Genomic DNA, 22,148 nt, shown 5'->3' on the forward strand with positions numbered 1-22,148 from the left:
TTCTTTCTTTCTTTCTTTTTGTTTTTTGAGACGGAGTCTGGCTCTGTTGCCCAGGTTGGAGTGCAGTGGCACGATCTCAGCTCACTGCAACCTCTGCCTCCCAGGTTCAAGAGATTCTCCTGCCTCAGCCTCCCGAGTAGCTGGGATTACAGGTGTGCACCACCACGCCGGCTAACTTTTGTATTTTCAGTAGAGACAGGGTTTTGCCATGTTGGCCAAGCTGGTCTCAAACTCCTAACCTCAGGTGATCCCCCCCACCTTGGCCTCCCAAAGTGCTGGAATTACAGGCATGAGCCACCGCGCCTGGCCTCTTACTGCTTTCTTTTCTTTTTTTTTTTTTTTTGGAGACGGAGTCTCGCTCTGTCGCCCAGGCTGGAGTGCAGTGGCCGGATCTCAGCTCACTGCAAGCTCCGCCTCCCGGGTTCACGCCATTCTCCCGCCTCAGCCTCCCGAGTAGCTGGGACCACAGGCGCCCGCCACTTCGCCCGGCTAATTTTTTGTATTTTTTAGTAGAGACGGGGTTTCACCGTGTTAGCCAGCATGGTCTCGATCTCCTGACCTCGTGATCCGCCCATCTCGGCCTCCCAAAGTGCTGGGATTACAGGCTTGAGCCACCGCGCCCGGCCCTCTTACTGCTTTCTAATGAACGTATATCAATCGCTTTTGCACTACCGTAAAGTCAAAGATCGTAAGTTGAACCATGGTAAGTTGGGATTGTCTGTACAAGTGATTGTTTTCACTTTAGGAATGAAGCTAATGTTGTTGTCCATGATGAGTGGGTATTTCGGGTGAGCTGAATATGTTCTATTAGATGGATGTGATATTCTGTCCTCCCAGGTCCCTGAAGCGCCTGTTGTGGTCTCAGCAGCCATCTGCAGAGGTCACATTAGCCACCCCCAACCCCTGCCCTTGCCTGCTCTTCCCACCTCTCCCCAAGCTCCCTGAGAGTCAAAGTCCCCCAGAGGCTGCCATTCCCACATATGGCCATGCAAGGGCAGCTGTGGGGGAGGACTGGCCTCAGGGGCCCAGAGGAGCACATTAGGCACTTGCCCATAGGGGTGCCACCAGGGTGTCCTCTCTCCAGGTAGAAATAGATAAATGGGGGTTGGTGTGAAGCTGCTGATGTCTCTGGGGTGCGTCCGTGGACCTGTGAGTGCAGGGAGGTCCCTGGCAAGGCCCACTAGGGCTCCTTAGTGTTGGAGGGTGCAGGGCAAGGGATGAACCCAAGCTGGCCCTCCACAGTCCCTGTGCCTAGAGGGTCCTTGCTGGGCTGGGCATTAACTTTACTTGCTGGACTGTGTAGAGGGTGGAGTCCCGGGGAGGGGCCAGGACAACTGGGGTGGTGGGGGTGCCCAGCAGAACAGCTTTTTGCCAAGTGACTCAGAAATGTTTCAGTAGTTTAGCCACTGGCATGGCTGTGGCGGGGCATCCTGGCTGAATGCTAGCCCTGTCCAACGTATCTGTGTCTGGACCCTCCTGAGAGTCCCTGTGGCACACCAGCAGGGGAGCTCTGAGCTGCGGCACAACAAGGAGAGGGACTGGGCAGTGTGGCTGGAGCAGCATGCATGGGAGAGGCCAAGAGAGACAGGCCCACTGGACCCAAGCAGGGAAAGAGCCTGATCCGGTGCCTGGCACCTTAAAAGGCCTCCCTTCCGCAGGATGCCCCAAGAGCCAGGAGAGGGTAGTGGTTAAGATATGGATGGTCTGGGTTTAAGCCCAGGCTCCCCTGTCCTCTGACCTTGGGCAAGAGAGTTAGTCTCTCTGGGTCTCAGTTGCCTTCACTGGGGAAATGGAAACACTAATAACAGCATTTAGCCAAGGGTTCTCAGCCCCACAGTGATACTCTGAGTACTTGGTCAATGGGAATTGTGTACATCGAAGCAGGAACCCATGTTACACGTTTACGGTGAAGGCTTTGCAAGTGGTGCTGGTGAGAATGGTGCTGCAATGTTATCCTGAGGGCAACTGGGACCTATTTTCAGAGTGGGCCTTGTAAGATCTTAAAAGGATTGCCCAGGCTGCAGGGAAGAGGTTGAGTTGGAGGAGTAGAGGCCAAGCCAAGGAGGCCAGTGAGGAGGCCGATGAGCTAACAGAGAGAGGTCCTTAGGCAGGCAGGAGGCCTGAGGGTCCGAGGTGGGAGATATGAAGGAGCAGAACCACCTGCAGGCAGTGCGTGTGGTTAAGAATGTGGTCACTGGTGTTGGACTGCCTGGGTCCAACTCTGCCACTTACTGGCTGTGTATCCTTGGGCAAAGAGGAGCTCTCTGTGCCTCAGTGTCGTCTTCTGCTGTGAAACGAGAAAACGATGTGACCTACCTCTTAGGGTTGTTGCAAGGGGTAATATGAGTTATTACATATTTAAAATTTTTAATTTACAATTTTCTTGGAGACAGGGTCTCATCTGTCATCCAGGCTGGAGTGCAGCGGCACGATCATAGCTCACTGCAGCCTTGAACTCCTGGCCTCAAGAAATCCTCCCAACCCGGCCTCCCAAAACTCATTATAGGCAATGAGTGATGATATGTAGTGTTTGGAATAGGGCCTGGCACTGTTAAGTGTTAGAACACATCCTAGTATGATTATGTTAGCTAGCGTAACTATTATCAGAACTTGGATGTGAGGGAGGACCTGGGGTGATTCTGAGGTTTGTTGCTTTGGTGACATGCATGTCATCGATTGGGAATTTCAAGAAGAAGAACAGATTTGGCTGTAAAAAGGTGAGTCCTGGGGAGTCCGTGTATATGTGGGTGTAGGTAAAGGGGTCTGAGTCCTGGCGGAAGAGAGGCCTGGGTTAGAGAAACAGGTGGTGTGCCTATCCTTGGGGTGCACCTGGCTGCCGAGGTCACCCATGGAGAGTGGGCAGGCAGGGAGAGAAAAGGTCACACCCCGAGGAACACCAACACTTCAGGAAACTGAGAAGGAGCCACCTGAGGGTGGGAGGAGGCCAGCAGAGTCGGGGGCATAGAGAGCTTCGGGAGGGAAAGTGTCAGGCGCTGCTGAGGAATGAGATGAAGACTAACTTGAATCCATAAGATTTAGCAACCGAGAAGTCTTCGTGCGCTTGGTGAGAAGGGGCGCAGTGCAGAGGGGAGGACTGGGTGATTGGAGGAACGAAAGAGGGCAGACTGGAGCCAGGGGATCCTAACCTCCCAGGGAAATTTATTTGCCTCCACCTTCTCCCACCTCCAGGACCAAGAAAAGCCCACTGTGACATCTTCCTGCCCAACCCGTACTCCAGCTTGGAGGCATCGGGATCTCCACCAGAGCTGAGGGGGGCAAGAGGAAGAGAACTTGCCTTCCTGAGTGCCTGCTGCGTGCTAGACCTTTGTCATGTCACACCTGCCCAGGACCGCAGTTCTGAGGGGCTGGTATCAGGCCTCCCCTCATATCCTGAAGGACAGGGCTCAGAGCAGCTGAGGGGCTGACTCAGGATTGACTCCTAGTCCTTCCCTCTCTGAGGAAATGTAGGCCATGGGAGGGGCAGGGGTCCATCTCCAGTTACCCAGCTGACCAAGGGCATGGCCAAGATGATGCCAACTCTCTTGCCACCCACTCGGGCTGAACTTCACTTCCATAACCTCCAGCCTCATGATGTCATGAATGGAGTCACCCCCACTCCAGTTGTGACCCTTCTGAAGAGCAGCATGAAGGGGCAGGCCCCTCTCCATGCCAGGCCCTGGGCTGGCCACTGGGGGCAGAGGCAGAGGAGAACATCGTGCCCTTGGAGGGTTTTCATGACAGCCTGGAGACACAGCAGATGCTTTCAGTGCTAAGCACGAGTGCCGGAACATGTACTGAGCGACACAGATGTGTGTGCAGCTATGCGTGTAGGGGAGTATGGGGTGTCATGTGGAGTGTGTGGGAGTGGGCCTTAGCGGGTCCATCTTTGAAATCTGCCTACTCCATCTCATCTCTGCAGGAGCCAGCCCTGGACCCCCAGCCAATCCTGGAGCTGCCCCTGGCAGAGCTGGCCCAGCAGCTTCGGACTGAAGAGCTGAGTCTGGAGAGTATCCTCTGTAGCTACTTAGAGCAGGTGGTGGCCAGGGCACACGGTCCAAGCCAGGGGCTCTGGGCTGGAGTGGGGGATGTCACCTGTCATTGTTTTACTCAGAGGAGTGGGGGGCAGGTGTAACTCTGCCACTGACTTATGAGGTGGCACATGCCACAGTCACCTCAGGGTGGTAGGAGGGGCCAGAGCAACCGAGTGCCCTGCTTTGGTCCTGGCCTCACCTGGGGCTGTCATCTGCTGTCTTCACTGTTGTTCAGGCACTGAAGGTGCACCAGGAGGTGAACTACCTGATGGATTTCCTGGGGGAATGTAAGGAGGAACTGCAGGCATTGAAGAAGCTTAAGACGAGTGAGAGAGGTCTTCTCTATGGGGTCCCCATGAGCCTCAAGGACACCTATGACTGCATGGTGAGCATGGGGTGTACACGCACATGAATGTGCATATGCACGCGTGTGCCACCAGCCTGGAGCTCTGTGTGACACTGGGGAGCTCAGTGTGTGATACTGGCGAGTCATTTAAAACTGCACAGCTACAAAGTGGCAAACTGAGATTTAAACCCAGAATTTGGGCTCCAAACCCCAAATTCTCAGCCACCACACTCTTTTGCCATCCATGAAGTGCCGTGCTTGTGTCCCCAAGGGTGTGAGAGTGTGTGTGAGTGGGGGTGGAGTGGGGCTGAAAATCAGCCAGCTGGGTGGTTCCCCCTTGACCCTCATGGCTGGAGGTAATGTTCCTTCCCTGCAGGGCCATGACTCTACTTGCCTCCTGGCCCAGTTCCCGGAGAAGCCTGCAACCGAGGACGGGGTCATTGTGAAAGTGCTCAAGGCCCAAGGAGCCATCCCCTTTGTTCAGACCAACATCCCACAGACGCTGCTCAGGTCTCTGAAGCGGGCTAGCTGGGATCTGGGCTGGGATAAGCCCAGGGCTGAAACAGCTCTTTAAAGTCCCATTTCAGGGCAGAGGGTGAGGAGGGGGCTAGTCATGCAGACTTCAGAGACCAGGGTTCTTGGGCCAGCCCATTCTGTCCCCGGGGCTGAATTCCTTTATCGTAGAACATGTGGATGGACTCCACAGTCTATAAGGGCCCTTCGGGCTCCAAGGTTCTGTAAAGCTACACTCTGTTTCTATCTCAGTTTCTCTCTCAAATTGTTCTATTTCTATCCAGCCTTCTCTCTTTGATTGTTCTCCCCATCACTTATTCTCTCCCTTCCCTACTCAGCCTGTAGAGCATCTATGTTTCGTGAGGAACATGTTCTCAGTTCTGATGGCAGAGCTGTGGGCTCTTTGGTCCTAATACTAGGAGTCATGGCTGGTGTCTGATCTTGGTCTTTCTTGCAGCAGCGGCCCCTCACTCCAGCTGGAAGGGAGTCCAGGAAGCCTCAGCCTTAGGGAGGAGCTCATGGAGCCCAGGAAGCCCTGGGGTCGACTCTGGAGGGTGGTTGGCCCCCATATGGGGAGGGGTCTGCCCAGTGAGGCTTTCACTCTCAGCTCCTTTTCTTCTGCTTCCCTTAGCTTTGAGTGCAGCAACCCCATCTATGGCCAGACGTTGAACCCACTGAACTTAAAGAAGACATGTGGGGGCTCCTCACGGGGAGAGGGAGCTCTGATGGCAGAAAGAGGGTCCATCCTAGACATGGGTACTGACACAGGTGACAGCATCTGCATATCAGCCAGCTTCTGTGGTGTTTATGGCCTCTGGACCGCAGGTTCCCACCTCAGGTACCCATTGATGGTGGTGGTGGGGTGGGTTTGGACCTGCCTAGAGGAACTAGGGGAAGTAGAGGGGTCTGCTCCTCCCATCAACTTTCATCTACCCAGCTCAGTACTAGGGGAAGTGGATAGGAGGGCTTCAAATAACTCCTGCAGTAGCCATGCCAAACATACCATGTTTTGTCCAGGCAGCAGCAATGTAATTAATGTAGAAGTAATTAATGACCTTCCACTCATTAATCCATCAGTTCATTAATTCATTAATCAATACAACTCTCCATCCACATACCCCTTCTCTTACTCACTCATCAATCTGTCCATTTATCTATCTATCCGTCCGTCATCCATTCAACTACCACGTGGTCATCATCTCAGTCTCTATCCATCAATTAATTTTACCATTCAACGACTATTTATTTAAAAGATTTTTATTGAGTATTTACTGTGTCAGACATAACAGTTCCTTGGGTACTAGCTACTTGGGTAGCCCTTGAAAAACTTACACACACCCTTCCTTCCAACCATTTATTTATCCATCCATCTTTCCATCCATCCATTTGTGTATCCATCCGTCTATCAATCCACATTTGTATCCATCCATCCATCCATCCATCCACCCATTCATCGTGTATGCATGCATGCATGCATCCACCCATCTCTCAACTCCACTCTGTGTACCCACACCATGGCACCTATACTGGGGACACAGACACTCTTGGACCCAGCCCCTGCCCCTGCCCCTGCTGTGCTCTTAGACACAGAAATGACTTAGTCAGAAAGTGATCAGGTCTCTAAGAGAGGGTCAGAGCTTGTGGGAATGCACAAGAGGAAGCTGACATTTTCTTCAACAGAGATTTATTAAAAGCTTATACTCTTGACTTTCAGAGCAGGGCAAGGGAAGGGAAGGATTCCTGGAGGAGGCAGCATTTGAGCGTGGTTTTGAGGGCTGGACATGCAGAGATGATGTGGCGTGTAGAAGGCTGTAAGATAGTGTGTAAGTGGCTGACCTTGCCTGCAGCAATATGCACGTATGGAAGGGCTAGAAGGGGAAGCCATGGAGAGTTAGAGCCTTGAAAGGCAGTCAAAGAGATCAGACTTTATGCTGTGAGCAGTAGAGAGTCACGGAAGGTTGAAGCAGCTCCTATTTTTCTGAGCTGCACCCTGGGGGAGCTCAAGCCTCCTGGCACCCCGGCACCTCCCTTCACATGCTGAGCTGTGGGAGTGTTTTGCAGCTACACTGGAATTGCCTCTGCCATCAAGGGGAGAAAATTGGGTAAGTCCTGGTCTGTGCCTGTGGTCACCCCATTTAAAGATGAACCTGCCCGTCTTTCTCCCAAGGACATTTTGCTCAGTTTATATCTCCAGACAGATCAGCCCCACAGATGATGACTGGGAGAGGGACTGCATGGTTCCCACCCGGCCTCCCCTTGTCCAGTGACTCTTGGCCCTCTGAGAAGGGCTTCTGTCCTGCTATCTAGCTTTAATCTCTTCCTTTGTCTTGACCATGACCCTGGAACCCACCCTCTGAGGCCAGGCAGTTGGGATGCCCAGGGCAGAACAAATGAGAGCTGCTGGCTGGGTGCGGTGGCTCACATCTGTAATCCCAGGACTTTGGGAGGCTGAGGCGGGCAGATGACTTGACGTCAGGAATTCGAGACCAGTCTGGCCAACATGGTGAAATCCCGTCTCTACTAAAAATACAAAAATTAGCCAGGTGTGGTGGCGGGCACCTGTAATCCCAGCTACTGGGGAGGCTGAGGCAGGAGAATTGCTTGAACCCAGGAGGTGGAGGTTGCAGTGAGCAGAGATCATGCCACTGCACTCCAGCCTGGGTGACAGAAGAAAACTTCGTCTCAAACAACAACAACAACAAACAAACAAAATGAGAGGTGCCTGCTTCTCTCCCCTCCTCTTTGTGCAGTGACCACAGTGGCGGTCCCCATGGCCTGGGACGTGGAGAGCCTGGCGCTGTGCCTGCGAACCCTGCTGACTGAAGACATGTACCGACTGGACCCCACTGTGCCCCGGATGCCCTTCAGGGAGGAGGTAAGCCAGGTGGGAGAGCAGACCTGGGAGTTTCCTTGCCCCCTACCATCATTCCTCCCTGACCTGTCTGCCATCTCACCTTCCCAGGTGAAGACCCCCTTACCCACCCCAGGCTACAGTGAGTGAGAAGCCCACATGCTCAGTCCAGTTTGTTTCCTGCCCCTGCTGGACGCCAGCTGCTTTGGCCTCTTGGCTATCTGGAGCCATAGCTGTAAGTGCCCCCAAAGAGGGCCTCCAGTGCCATATACTCAATCCATGCAGGCAGAATACTCAGCAAGTGTGGTTCAGAGGATGTGGCATCCAGTTAAGCTAGGTTTTTAACCCTCTAGGTAACCCTGGCCAAGTCACATCTCTTCTCTCGGCCTTAACCTCCCCATCAGTACAATAAAGAGGTTAGGCTGGGAGATCACTCCACACCCTTCTGTCTACAGCAGCCTTCATTTATTCGTTAATTCATTCAACAACATTTGCTTGTACCAGCTGTGTGCCAGGCTCAATGTGTCTCATCCTAACACTCTACAGAATGAGCAGTGCTCCTCCCATTTACAGCTGGGGAGGCTGAGGGGAAGTGAAATGACTTGCCTATGATCATGTAGTTAGTAACTGGTAGAGCTGGCTTTGAACCCAGCAGAACCCTCTCCATAGGGCAGTTTCTGTCTACCTCCTGGCAATGTCTGTTCCTCCGATTCCCTACACCCCTCCTAGCATTATCAACCTGAGATCATTGTATATCATCCATGATTTGCCCCTACAAACATGCAGTGTGTGATGGGTGAGGAGTGGCAGCCTTTCTGGCAGCACCCCACTTCCTAGGACTAGGGGCCCTCCACCCCAGACCCTAATCTGGGTATTTGCCCCTATTGATCTCCATCCTCATCTTCTCCTAACATTTCTCTAGCTTAAAGATATTTTTGTCTATGCATGACTTACTCACCTGCCCACCCACTCAACTCCAACCATCCATTCATCCACTCACCCACATATGCATTCAACCCTCTGCCCACCCAGCTACCCACCATCTCATACATACATCCACCCACCCACCCAGGAGTCAGTCTACCATCTATCTACTATCCACCCCATCCGCCCAATCACCTATCGCATCTATTTCTCCTTCTTCCAGGGGGCTCCCCAGAGCACCTAGAGCCTGGAGAGTATATAGGGAGGCTCCTGCGGGTCTTGGGGTGTCCACGTGGATTCCCCCCTTGGTGAGGACAGCTGTAGACCAAGGCCCTGCCCTTAAAGTCTGGTTCCTGGAGACAGTGGGGCCACCTTGGCCCCAGCCCAGTCTCTCCTCTGAGCTCCACCCATCCCCTTGTGCCCCCAGGTTTACACCAGTAACCAGCCCCTTCGAATCGGCTACTATGAATCAGATGGTTACATCCAGCCATCCCCTAGCATGGCCAGGGCTGTGCAGCCACCTCTTGGCTGCCCCAGGATGCATGACACCAGATAGTTTCACCTGGTCCTGGGTGAGAGAGAGACCGAGCCAGTGCGAGGATGCTGGGCAGGGCCATCCTTGGAGACAAAGGTGGCTACATCTGAGTTTGAGGTGCTGAGATAATTGTGTTTCCCCTGTGCTTCCTGGAGAAGACTGATGGGGTGGAGGTGGGGATAGGGTGAGCCCTACCCTGTAAGGAAGGCATCAAGCTTTTGTGTCTTCTTCCTTCAGGGGTGGAGATTCAGGAACTCACTCCTGTAATTCCTTCAGCTTGGGTCTCTGTTACCTCCATCAAGGGGCTGTAAGGAGCTTTCTGTCTCCAAAATCCCCACCCTAGCCTTACCCCCACCTCCCCTGCCTCCAGTGGCTTGTTCTGGCCTCACTTCCCCTTTGAGATTCTATGATGTGATCTTGTGCTAGCCTTTTAAATTCCCTGGGCTTGTTTTCTACCCAATGGGGTGGCTGTGAAGATTAAATGTGGTTCCATAGATAAAGCACTTGGCATGCTGGCTGGGTCACAGTGAAGCGTGAAGGAAATGAGGGCTGCTCTCGTTCTGTTCTGTCGCATCTGTGTGTGGGGTGAGGGAGTGGGGTGGCAGGAGAGCGACCAGTGACACAGGCCTCCCATGCATGCTGAGGCACTGAGCTGGATGGAGATGTACCAGATGATGTGGCATCCCTCTTGAAATCTTGGGGGATACAGAGACAGAGAACCAGGCAGGGTTGGGGAAGCTCCAGATCCTGACTCTGCCTCTGCCTCCCCAGGTTATCCCCTTCTCCATCCCCCGGGCAGAGTATGCCATCAAAGACTTATATGCAGGGGGGATGTTTACTGATGGAGGGGCCACTCTTCTAGAGAAGCTGTACGTTATCTGCTGGGACTCAGGGGTGGGGCATGGTGGAAACAAGGTAGGGGAGGGGGCTGGAGCCAACCTGAGTCCCAGGAGGGAAACTGGGGGCCTGGGCTGGGATGGCTCTGGCTAACAGTGTGACCTTATGCAGCAAGCCACCCACTGCGCCTGTCTTTAGGATGCACCTGTTCCGGGGGTGGGGCTGAGAGCAGAAGCGCATCTTTGGGTTTGGCCTTCTTCTTGTCTATGGAGTAGAAGTTGGTTGGCTGTGGGGGCAGGCCATTGGCTAAAGGCTGTGATTGACCCATCTGTGACTGGTTCCTCAGAGAGGGGGACATTGTGGATCCCAGCGTAAAGGGCATGGTCAACCAGCTCTGCCTGCCAGACCCTGTCAAGTGTTTCTTGGCCTGGTTCCCAAGGTACATAGTAAATGCGGGCCCTGGTTAGGGAGGGCTTTGGAAGGGCAGGGGCACAGGGAGTAGGAAGGGCTCAGAAAGCAGAGGGAGCCCACAGAAGGAGAGGAAGTGGGGTCAGAGAGAAGGATGAGGCCCAGAGAATGGTGGTAGCTCAGAGAGGGGTTCAAAATGGGGAAGAAGAATGAAGGGCTGGGTAGACGGTGGCTCCTGTCTGTAATCCCAGTACTTTGGGAGGCCAAGGAAGATCACTTGAGCCCAGGAGTTTGAGACCAGCCTGGGCAACACAGTGACACTCCATTCTCTAAAAAGAATGGGAAAAAAAAAAACAAAAAACAAACAAAAAAAACAACTAGCTGGGCATGGTGGTGCATACCTGTGGTCCCAGCTACTCAGGAGGCTGAGGTGGGAGGATTGCTTGATCCCAGAAGGTGAAGGCTGCAGTGAGCTGAGATTGTGCACTGCACTCCAGCTTGGGTGACAAGTAAGACTCTGTCTAAAAAAAAAATTAATTAAAAAAAATAGTGAAAGAAGGGGATGGGGCTAAAAGAGTAGGGTGCTCACAGAGAGGGGAGGGGGTTTCAGAGAGGAGGCTCAGAAAGGGGGAAGGGCATTTGGAGGGCTGCAGGGCTGGTGTGAGCTTGGAGAAGCTCAGGGCTTGGTGAAGTGGTGTAGGCTTGTTGAGGATCGGAGGGTTCCATGTCAGTGTGTTGATTCATGCCACCCTTCTTGGACCCCCTCCTGGGCAGGCTGGCTGTTTCCCTGTGGGTTCTGAAGTTGAACTCACCATCTCATCCCCCTCTAGGATCCCCGAACTAGCCAGCATCTTGAAGAGATTCGTGGAGTGGGGTGAGTCTCCCTAGGGCCAGCTTCTACCCACAAGGGTTGTCCATGGGATGGTGGGAATTGAGGAGGGGCATGTGGCTAGAGTTGGTGTCCACTTAGAGGGGGAACTATTTAGATTTTGGACTTTAATTAGTGTTTTAAGATCATGCCTGACATTAGCGTTATATTGAGACTTTTGATTGGTGTTGGGACTTGATTTGGAGTTAAGATCTGAATTAAGGCCGGGTGTGGTGGCTCACGCCTGTGATCCCAGCACTTTGGGAGGCCAAACGGGAAGGATCACTTGAGGCCAGGGATTTAAGACCAGCCAGGACAACATTATGAAACCTGTCCCTACTAAAAATACAAAAATCAGCAGGTGTGATGGCATGTGCCTGTATCCCAGCTACTCGGGAGGCTGAGGCATGAGAATCATTTGAACCCAGGAGGTGGAGGTTGCAGTGAGCCAAGATGGTGCCACTGTACTCTAGCCTGGGTGATAGAGAGAGACTCTGTCTCAAGGAAAAAAAAAAAATTCTGAATTAAGGCTAAGCTAGATTGAGGTAAAGTGTGGGGCTGAAGTTGAGATTAGGTTTTATTTGGGGTTGGGCTTAAGACTGAGGCTGGGGTTGCAGTCGGTTTGGGTTGGGGTTGGGGCAAAGATAGATTTGGAAGTGGGTTGGGACTGAGGTTGGAGTTGGGGTGGGGCTAGAGTTAGGGTTAGAGATGAGGTTGGGAGAGGATTCTGGTGTGGGCTTGGGTTTGCTGTTGGGCTTGGCCTGGTGGGGTTGGTGTTGAGATGCTGGGCAGAATTGGGTTGGAGTGGCCTGAGGGCTAACTGGGTGCTTCACAGATTAGGGTAAGGAGCCTGTGGCCTTTGAGGGAGCTGAGTTCCTGCGACCGGTGGAACGAAGGGTGGATTGACCAGAGGATGTGTACTCTTGGGGACCTTGGGCAGGCAAGATGTCTTGGCCAGGGGACAAGACACAGCGTCACTCCCATCCCATCAGTTGATTTGCAGTGTGCACTGAGGCCTTGGGTGCCATGTCCCCATTTGCATAAAAGGGGTCCCTCCCATGCTGACCTTTGAATTTCTCAGAGTCTTCCTCGTTCTTTCAGGACACCCAAGAAACTGCGGGAGCAGCACACAGCAGTGGAGGTAATGCATGCCTGGGAAGACCTTGAGGGGCTGCTGGAGCCGGGGCTGCAGACACCTGGGTAGTGCCCTGAGTGGTCAGAGTTATGGCCTGGCCTGCAGAGGAGGCCCAACTGGACCTGGGTGGGGGCGCTTGGTGACCTCAGAAGTTATTCTGGTCCATCTCCCTAGAGCATTGTCCGCAAAATCCTTGTGACCTGAGATTCAGCTTCCCATTCCTTCACCTCTGTCCCTGGGAAGACCCTGAACCTCCACAGGTATCTCAGGCCGAAGCTCATAGCCTGAGACTTCCTCCTGGTGTGCAACTCAGTGCTGCCTGGCAGCATCTGACCTTGTCTGGCAAACAGTAACCCCTGCTCGTCCTACCCTTCCCACCCCTCACTGTCCCTGCAGGAATATCAGCAAGAGTTCATAGCCAAGTGGAGGTCCCTGGACCTGGATGTCCTGCTGGTGCCAGTTCTGGGCTCTGCCTTCTATATAGGCTCTTCCTTCCTAGCACAATGGGTCCTGGTGGGGTTGAGACTGGGAGTCCAGGACTCCTGAGTCCTGCCCCAGCCTCTATGATCTTGCTCTCTGTCTCCATTCACTTTTTAAAAATATTTCTTAAATTGAGATAAAAGTCAGATAACACAAATTCACTATTTTAAAGTGTACAATTAAGTGGTTTTTAGTATTTCAAAATGTTGTGCAACCACCACCATTGTAAAATGTCTGAACACTTCTGTCACCCTGAAAGGAAAACTTGTACCTGTTAGCAATTTCCATTCACTTTGAACTGTATGGAAGTATAATTCACACGCAATAAAATTCACCGATTTTAAGTGTAATTTGATGAATTTTGACAAATGTATACAGTTGTATAACCACCACTATAATCAGAAATACAGAATATATTTTTAGAATTTATAGGATATATATTCCATCACCCCCAAATTTCCCTCATGTCTCTGCAGTTCACTCTATCCCTAACCCCAGCACCCACCGATCTGCTTTCTGTCACCATAGTTTTGCCTTTTCTAGAATTTCATACAAATGGAATCAAAGGGTATGAAGCTTTTGTGTTTGGCTTCTTCCACTTAGCACATCCATTTACTCCTTTTTTTTTTTTTGAGACAGAGTCTTGGTCTGTCACCCAGGCTGGAGTGCAGTGGCACAATCTCGACTCACTGCAACCTCCTCTGCCTCCTGGTTTCAAGCAATTCTCCTGCCTCAGCCTCCCAAGTAGCTGGAATTACAGGTATGTGCACCACCATGCCTGGCTAATTTTTGTATTTTTAGTAGAGACACGGTTGTGCCATGTTGGCCAGGTTGGTCTTGAACTCCCAACCTCAGGTGATCCACCCACCTCAGCCTCCCAAAGTGCTGGCATTACAGGCGTGAGCCACCCTGCCCGGCCCATCCATTTACTCTTAACATGTTCTCTGCTGCCCCACTTCAAAAGGTGTCTTCAGCCCAGCCTGCCCAAAACATGGGCTCAGGACAGGGTAGTATCTGGGGCATCCCTGGGTCCCATGCACAGGTGCTGGTCTCCAAGGTGCTGTCCAAGGCAGGATGAAACTCAGTTCCAAATCCGAACCTGACTCCTCTCCCCTGACCTTAAGAACATGTCCTCCTGGGTCCCCCCACCGTGGCCAGCCAAAGGCGCATCCCACGCCTGACTCTCCCTACACACTGCTGGCTGCTGCAGAAGAGCTGTCCTTTCAACTCCAGGTGGCGCTGTACACCCCTACTATCTTGAAGTCCGGTGCACAGGAAAGCATGGGCTGAATCCTCTGCCATCCGCTAGCTGTGTAGCCTTGGAAAAGGCCCTAATCCTGCCGCCTCGATTTCCTCACTTGTACACAGTCAAGAGTAATCCCCACCTCACAGAGTGGAGAGGATTCAAGGAATCAGCAATGTGATGAGGCCAGCACAGTGTCTGGCACTAAGTAAGGCTTCTGCAATGCAGATTCCCTCCTTCCCTTCACCCTGGGGAGAGCTTGAGGCCATTGTCAAGATGACTCCTGACGCAAACTGGCTACTCCGAGCCCAGAGCGCTGAAGTTCCCAGAAGGACCGGGAGGGGGCGCCCACCCACATTCTTCTGCACCTGAGTCTGCGCTGACGATTTCCTGGGCTTATCTGGATCTTCCTGCAGAAAGCCAGTCTTACATGACCCTGTACAACCTCCTGGACTTTCCCGCGGGCGCGGTGCCTGTCAGGACAGGGGAGCTGGCTTTCCTACAAAGTGGGAGATATAGTTCTGACAAAATTTCGGATCTCCAGTTTCCTTCTCGAGCCTCTCCACACTTGTGAGGGGACTAACTAGGGCCTAGTTCTATCCATTCCTTCCATCCGTATTTCCATCCTTCCTTCCTTCCATATCCATTTCCATTCATTTCCTCCTCCTTCCTCCTCCCTCCTCCTTCCCTCCTTCCTCCTCCTTCCTCCTCCCTCTCCTCCTTCCCTCCTCCTCCACTCCCTCCTCCTCCTTCCTCCCTCCTCCCTCTTCCTCCTCTTCCTCCTCCTCTCCTCTTTCTCCTCCTCCTTCTTCTCCTCCTCCTCCTTCTCCTCCTCCTCCTTCTCCTTCTCCTCCTTCCTCCTCCATCATCATCATTCTCATCATCTCCTCCTCCTTGCTCATCCTTCCATCATCATTTATCATTATCATTGGCATCATCATCATCATTGTCATTTATCATCACATCATTTTATCATTATCATCATCATCATCGTGTCATCGTACGTAAATCATCATCATTTTAATAATGGTAAATGTCATTTGTCATTTGTCGTGCATCAAATGTCATCATTTGTCATTTATCATCATCATTATCATCATTTTCATCATCATCATCATTTATCATTTATCATCATTACATCATCATCATCATTATCATTTATCATCATTTTATCATCATCATCATTTATCATTTATCATCATTTATCATCATCATTTATCATCATCATCATCATTTTATCTTTATCATCATCATCATTGTCATCATCATCATTATCATCATTATCATTATCGCATCATTGCCATCATCATCCTCATTATGTTTAGCATCATCATCATCATCATTATCATCGTCATCATCATCATTGCTCATTTATCATCATTACATCATCATCATCATTGTCATTGGTGCATCATCATCATCATTATATCGGTATCATCATCATCATTTCATCATCATCAACCATCATTGTCATCATCATTTTATCATCATTGCATCATCATCATTGTCATTTGTTCCTCTTGCTCCTCCTCCTTCTCCCTCCTTCCTCCTCCTTCTCCTTCTCCTCCTTCCTCCTCCTCCTCCTCTTCCTTCTCCTTCTCCTTCTCCTTCACCTTCTTTTTTGAGATAGAGTCTTGCTCTATCGCCCAGGCTGGAGTGCAGTGGCACAATCTCGGCTCACTGCAACCTCTGCCTCTTGGGTTCAAGTGATTCTCCTGCCTCAGCCTCCCAAGTAGCTGGGACTACAGGCATGCACCACCACACTCTGCTAATTTTTGTAACTTTAGTAGAGACGGGGTTTCACCATGTTGGCCAGGGTGGTCTCAAACTTCTGGCCTCAAGTGATCCGCCTGCCTTGGCCTCCCAAAGTGCTGGGATTACAGGTGTGAGCCATTGCGCCTGGACTTCTTTGCATTGCTGTAGGTAAAAATGATCGCAGAGGCAGGGAGGGCAGAGCAGGGCAAAAGCCACTGGTTATGAGCTTACTGTGTATCTGCTCTGGATATGACCTCTCTTGGGACCTCTGCTTCTTCACCAGGAAAATGGGAATAAAAACATCTACTTTGTAGGGTTGTGCTAAAGGTTAATTAATTTGAAAAAGAGAATGAAGCAATTTGCATAAGGTCTTATGTGTAGGAAGTGTTCAATAAATACTATGATTAGTAAGTCAAAGGTGGTTTCATGAAAGAAAATATTACCAAATATTTAACTGCAGGGTCTAAAATAACACACCTGACTTTGGTGAGAGAGAGAAGAAGATAGAGGAAGAGAAAGAGGCTGACTCTGAAACATATGCACGTATCTGAGTCAGACATTAAGTAACTTACTTTTTCTGGAAATTGATTTTAGTGCTAGAGTTACCCAGTGGAACTGCTGACCTGAATTCTGAGAAAATAACAATAATGACACTATCTCATGTGTCTTGAGCACTTACTCTGTTCCAGGAGCTGTTTAAAAGTGCCATGTATAAATATTAAATCATTAAATTCCATAAGTCTCCTGTGAGGTTTTTTAAATGAGGAAAATGGAGGCACAGACAGATTAAGGGACAGGGCCAAAGCCACACAGCCAATTGAAGTGGAGGAGCTAGGACTTGAAGGAGGTGATCTGACTCCAGAGACAAAGGCAAATAAGGCCTCAAATGATATCATCAGAAAGCAAAGAAAACAGGTTTGAATTCCTAAAAGGATGTTTGGATTTCATGGCGGGGACTAAGGCTTAGCCCCCGTGTTCCTGGGCCTGTTTTGGGCCAAGGCAATGCTTTCACTGTGGAAGGGTAACCAGGCTATGGATCAGGGATTAGCACGCTCTTCTTTCTCTTGCTTGAACATTGGGTGGATGCTCAGCTTTTTCTTTCATCATTATAATCAGCATTCTGCACAGGGAGCAAGTTTTACATGTTAACCCTGGAGCACTATGGACAATAAAATCAGAACAGTCTTTTCAGGTTTCACCAAGAGCTTAGGAAGCCTGGAATTCTGAGAGCTAGATCATCTTTACCTTAATATCGATTGGGAAAGGGATGTTTGGACTAAAGCATCACCTAGACCCACCCTTGGTACAGAGGCCCAGAATAGCATGGGTGATGAACAGAGCCAGGCAAGGGGCCTGTGAGCAGGAAGCAGGCTCTGAGTTCCCGACCTTCTCTCCTGGCAGGCAGTGAGAGGATCCGTCGGACTTCCGGTGGCTGTGCAGTGCATTGCTTTGCCATGGGAAGAGATGTGTCTCCGGTTCATGAAGGAGGTGAACACGTTGGTCAAGAATCAGAGGGGGCCCAAGTGACAGGCTCCTTTAACGGAGTAACAGCTCAAGAAACATGGGGCTGGTTGTGGTGGCTCATACCTGTAATCCCAGCAGTTCGGGAGGCAGAGGCTGGCAGATCACTTGAGGGCACGAGTTTGAGACCAACCTGGGCAACATAGTGAGACCTTCTAAACATTTTCTTGGTGTTACTCCTGTAGCTCCTCACCCAAGTGTCCTCCTGATGCCCCTTCCTTCTCATGAATACCATGTCCTCCTTATGTCTCCTCCTTCTGGAACCCCACCAGGTTCCTTTTATTTGTTGGTCCCTTTGCGTGGATGTTCAGTATTCCTCAGATGGGCCCAGGATGGGGAGCAGCGTGAGGAGCTCAATAAACATTTTCTGACTGGCCCCGGCCTCATAATCTCTGGTCTGGGTGAGGCTGTAACCTCCTGGAGGTCTTCTGCCTCCAGCTGCTTTCCTCCAACTCAGTCCCCCTGATGCTACCCCAGACTGCAGTGGGGAAAGAGCCCCAAACAAAGAGGCTGGAGATCTGGGTCCAAGTCCTGGCTCTGTCCCTGACTTGCTGTGTGATGCTGGGAAGTTCCTTCATCTCTCTGGACCTGAGTTTCCTCATCTGAGTTTCACATTGAGGGGGTTAGATTTGATAAGGTCTGTGGTACCTACCAGCTTGACCATTCTGTGAGCTGTGATTTCTAGGCACTGCCCTGATTAAGAACTTGCCATGATTCCCACTGACGTCTGGAGAGGGCTCCAGAGAGCAAGGCTGAGACAGTGAAACCCAGTCATAGTGGAGCTTGGGTTAGGACCTAAACCCCTGGCTCACAGTTCAGTGCTTTTGCCGCAAAACACCAGTTCCTGGGTCTGACATCAGCATGTCTTCAGGATCCTCCATAGCCTTGTCTCCCATGGCTCCACCACAGCACTGCCTCCTTCCGTTGCCTCAAACTGGAGCCTTCTCACCAGCACAAGCCCACCTTATGCTTCTTCTGGCTCTGTGTCGCTGTTCAGACTGTTCCCTCCACCTGGACCCCATTGCTGTCTTCTCTGTCCTTCAAACCCTGTATCAAATACCACTTCCTCCAGAAAGCCTTTCCTGATCCCTCCAACATAACCCGCCCCCCCCATTATTTTCCCCTCATCTGAACTCTCTTGAGATCCTCCTCCCATCAAATCTCTCCCTTCCCCCATCCCATTCCTCTTTGTAGCCCTACTTCCGCCAACTATGCAAATTAATAAACTCACTTTTCCCTGTGCTTAATAGCACAGACCTTCTGAAGACAATGCAAAGGAATGGAATTCATCCATCCACGCTACATTTTTTGAGTACCCCCTCTGAACACAAATGTGAAATTTCAGGCAGAAAAAAGCCTGACTTGAAAGAATTTAACTCAGATGAAGACTCCAGGAACTGCACAGCAGAGGGGGCAACCCTGCCTCTGTCTCCCATAGAAGGAACCACTTGGGGTGTCCAGGTGCAGGATGGGCAGGGCTATTGCTGACGTCACCTGTCCCCCCACATCAACTCTACCACAGAGTCTGAGATCTCTGCAGGAGAGGGAGCTTAGAGTTTCCCCTCAGATGGGGTTAGTAGGGCTGGTGCCCTGTCTTCCCTGCCCTGTACCAGGTCTGAGTAGCTTGGAAAAGGTGGGAGATCTCCTGCCTCTTCTTCCTGCATCCCATTGCTGGCTGCGGTATTCTGGGCACCAGGGGGCAGCATTGAGCTTCACAAGGCCCAGACAGCCCTTGCTCTCTGCTCTCAGACCCACTGTCGCTGCGAAGTCTCCAGTGAGATCCTTTGCTCAAGCTCCATTGCGCTGATGGGGGAAACTAAGGAGTGGAGGGACAGAGATAGAGGGATGCAGGAATTAGCCAGGCACTTTGGCTTCAGGTTAAATATTTGCAGATTTTAAGATGTAGGAGGTAGAATTCTCTTTTGGCTGAAATTAGCCTGGGGAAAAGGGGTGGCAGATACTGGCTCGAAGGACTGAATAAATGGGAAGCCCTATCCTAGGCGCAGACTTCTTTTCGGCCTGGGCTTTCTCTAGTATCTTCTGAGCTGATGTTTGGAGTCAACAACCTCTTTCCTCCCCACCTCCAGCGCCAGATTCAGTGCGACCCCTAACCTCTGACTCCTGACAACTACCTGCCAGCACCATCTTCATCTGAAATCACTCCGTGATCTGTGACTGTGGATGTCATTTGCTGTCTTGATATGGGGGCCTCTTTGAGGTCCATGTGTGGGTACATATGGAACCTCCTGGACCATATGTCTCCTCCTCCCCTTCCCACTCCTATCCCTTCCACCATGGAGGGCTTGGTCCGGGTACACACGGGTCCAGGTTCTTACTCTTTTTCCTCTGAGACATTGTGCAAATCTCCGGCTTCTCTAAGCATCTGTAACACGGGGCTGAAGATAACGTCTGCCCAGCAGAAGGATGACACAGACCCTCAGAAACTGAGGGAGCAGGTGGGAGGGACTCAGGCTCCCGCTCCCCAGTCGCTGTGGCGTGAGGGGCCTGTTCAGGTCTGGGTGTCTGTGCCCAGAATTCACGGGGAAGAGCCAGCCCCTCATGCGGTGCCTCATGAGCTGCCTGTGAGAGAGCAACAGGGTGGGTCACTCCAGTGGAGGAATTTAGCTGAGAAACAGGAGCATTCTCAGGGTGAGGAGCTCTAGAAAAGCTAAGGGCCCTTACTAGGACGTTCCGGGAAGAGGGTCTTGAATTCTGATCTCGTTTCTGCCTAAGACCTATCCCCTTTCTGAACCTCAGTTTCCCCTTTGGCTGCATGTGGAAGGGGTGCCCGCATGCCCCCGCCCGCATTCAGTTGAAGGACCAGTCAGTAGGCCCCGCGCCGCCCAGGGACCGCTCGGCCTTTGCGTCCCACCCAGCACACGCCCCTTCCGTCGCGCGCGGCCTCGGGAGCGCTGGGCAGGCAGCCCGGGTGGGAGCGCCCACGTCTCCCGCGTACACGGACGGACGGGCAGCCGCGCAGGCCCGCGCCCCGCTCCCGCCCCGCCTGCCGCGCCTCCTGGGGCGCCCGCATTAAAGCGCATATGCAAGCCATGAATTATCAACTGAAAGGAGTCAATTACCGGCTCTAAAAACGAGTGTCTGCGCCCGCAGCGCCCCGGGCCATCCGCCTATTTACGGAGCGATCTACCCCGCCCGGCTGGGGAGGGGGCCTCGGGAGGGAGAGAGACGGAGAAACGGAGCCCGAGACCGGGAGAGAGCCAGAGAGGCCGGGACTGGAGAGTCTGGGACACGAAGGAGAGGCGGGGAGAGACCGAGATTCAGCGAGATGCGCGGAGGGCCGGACCGGGGCCAAGGCGGCTCAGTCCCTCCCTTCCCCCGAGCAGGCAGGGAGAGGTGGGGTCTCAAGACCTCCAAGGCCCTGTTCCCCTTCCCTTGGCATTTGTGTAAGGACGCAGGCCCTCCGCACTGCTGACCGTGGCACTGGGCAGGAGGCCCCTGGACTGAGGGTTTGGGGATAGATCTGGGGCTCAGGCAGCGCTGGGCTGGGCGTAGTTTGCAGAGGGACCCGCCGTCCTGGCAGGAAACTGGGGAGGAGGCCGCGGCTTTGTCCAGAGTGGAGGTAAGAATGATGGTTGAACAGCATGACCACGAATAAAGGGAGGAGGGCTTGAGGATAGGGACAAAGTGATGTGGGGCTTATGTAGAAAATGATGCGCAGCCTCTCAGCATTGAGAGAGAAACCGGGAGACCAGCCGGCGCCAGTGGGACCAGAAAGTCCTGCTTCCTCCCCACCCGCTCAAGCTGTTCCCTCCTCTGGAAATGCTTTTCCTGCCTTCTCCCTACCCATTCTGTGATTCCAGGCCTCCCTAGCCTCTGTGCTGCCTTAGCCTCAACACAATACACTTATTATTATTATTATTATTAGTGACAGGGTGTCACTCTGTCACCCAGGCTGGAGTGCAGTAGTGCAATCATAGCTCACTGCTGCCTCAACCTCCTGGGCTAAAGTGATCCTCCCACCTCTGTCTCTCAAGTAGCTGGGACTATAGGCACATGCCACCATGCCCTGCTAATTTTTTAAATCTTTTGTAGACATGGGTCTTGCTGTGTTGTCCAGCCTGATCTGGAACTCCTGGCCTCAAGCGATCCTCCCACCTCAACCTCCCAGTGTTGGGATTACAGGCATTAGTCCCACGACGCCTGGCAACACACCCCATTCAATTCCATGATCCAGACCTGACTTCACCATAGGGCCAGGCCTTGTCCATGTTGCTGGGTATTGTGCTCTTGGAAGAAGGTCCTTGAATGTTTCTGAAAGAATGAATGAAGGAGTAAGCTGAGCTAGAGGACATGTTGGCCTGGACGAGGCTGTGACAAAGACGGCAGGGCCGGCAGGGCCAGTGAGCCCAGATATGGACCTCCCATACAGATCAGATGGAAGTCTTTAGGCAACCACCATACTGGGGTGAGGTCACAGGAGCTGAGTTGAGCCCTTGCTGGGGGAGAGGGGGACAGGAAGTAGCAGGGGCAGGGAGAGAAGGGATAGATGGAGAGCTGTCATCAGCACCAGCAAGTCACTGCCAGAGCCCTGGGGCTTTGACTTGAATGCTTCATGGCCCCTGAAATCCTAGGTCTCTTCTGGGGGAAGAGGTTCAGGGAACCCCCCGTGACTTTGAGGAAGGAATGGGGCCTACACTGGGGCAATGAGAAGATTCTAGGCTTGGGAATCAAACAGAGCCT

General features: G+C 52.1%; 1 protein-coding gene and 1 long non-coding RNA gene across 5 annotated transcripts; both read left to right on the plus strand.

Annotated features, from left to right (window-relative positions):
• Positions 1–557: 557 nt before the first annotated feature.
• LOC108580392 (vitamin D3 hydroxylase-associated protein-like) lies at positions 558–13,501 on the plus strand. Of its 4 annotated transcripts, XR_004184967.1 has the most exons (8): positions 558–4,033; positions 4,267–4,416; positions 4,754–4,887; positions 5,522–5,728; positions 7,641–7,765; positions 7,853–7,976; positions 11,276–11,319; positions 12,415–12,822. XR_004184967.1 is itself a non-coding variant. In XM_031668243.1 (5 exons), the coding sequence occupies exons 1-5, from the start codon at positions 5,698–5,700 to the stop codon at positions 12,992–12,994; spliced, it is 390 nt and encodes a 129-aa protein (XP_031524103.1). In that variant the 5' UTR covers positions 4,772–5,697; the 3' UTR covers positions 12,995–13,501. The 4 variants fall into 4 exon arrangements, 2 of the variants coding, with proteins under 2 accessions (XP_031524099.1, XP_031524103.1); XR_004184968.1 differs by lacking the exons at positions 7,853–7,976; positions 12,415–12,822 and having other exon boundaries at positions 11,276–11,313; XM_031668243.1 differs by lacking the exons at positions 558–4,033; positions 4,267–4,416; positions 7,853–7,976 and adding an exon at positions 12,845–13,501 and having other exon boundaries at positions 4,772–5,728; positions 12,415–12,454.
• Positions 13,502–13,790: 289 nt separating this feature from the next.
• On the plus strand, positions 13,791–17,823 carry LOC108583849. The gene is made up of 2 exons (XR_002523329.1): positions 13,791–14,379; positions 17,328–17,823. It is a non-coding gene; the product is annotated as an uncharacterized LOC108583849 (long non-coding RNA).
• The last annotated feature ends 4,325 nt before the right edge of the window (positions 17,824–22,148 follow it).

Source organism: Papio anubis, chromosome 1 (genome assembly GCF_008728515.1).
Source record: "Papio anubis isolate 15944 chromosome 1, Panubis1.0, whole genome shotgun sequence".
Lineage (NCBI taxonomy): Eukaryota > Metazoa > Chordata > Mammalia > Primates > Cercopithecidae > Papio > Papio anubis.

Coding starts and splice junctions, on each gene's coding strand:
- LOC108580392 (XM_031668239.1), top strand. CDS start 3,758: ATGCTTTCAGTGCTAAGCACGAGTGCCGGAACATGTACTGAGCGACAC. Junction 4,034..4,266: donor TCTGTAGCTACTTAGAGCAG/GTGGTGGCCAGG, acceptor ACTGTTGTTCAG/GCACTGAAGGTGCACCAGGA. Junction 4,417..4,753: donor AGGACACCTATGACTGCATG/GTGAGCATGGGG, acceptor CCTTCCCTGCAG/GGCCATGACTCTACTTGCCT.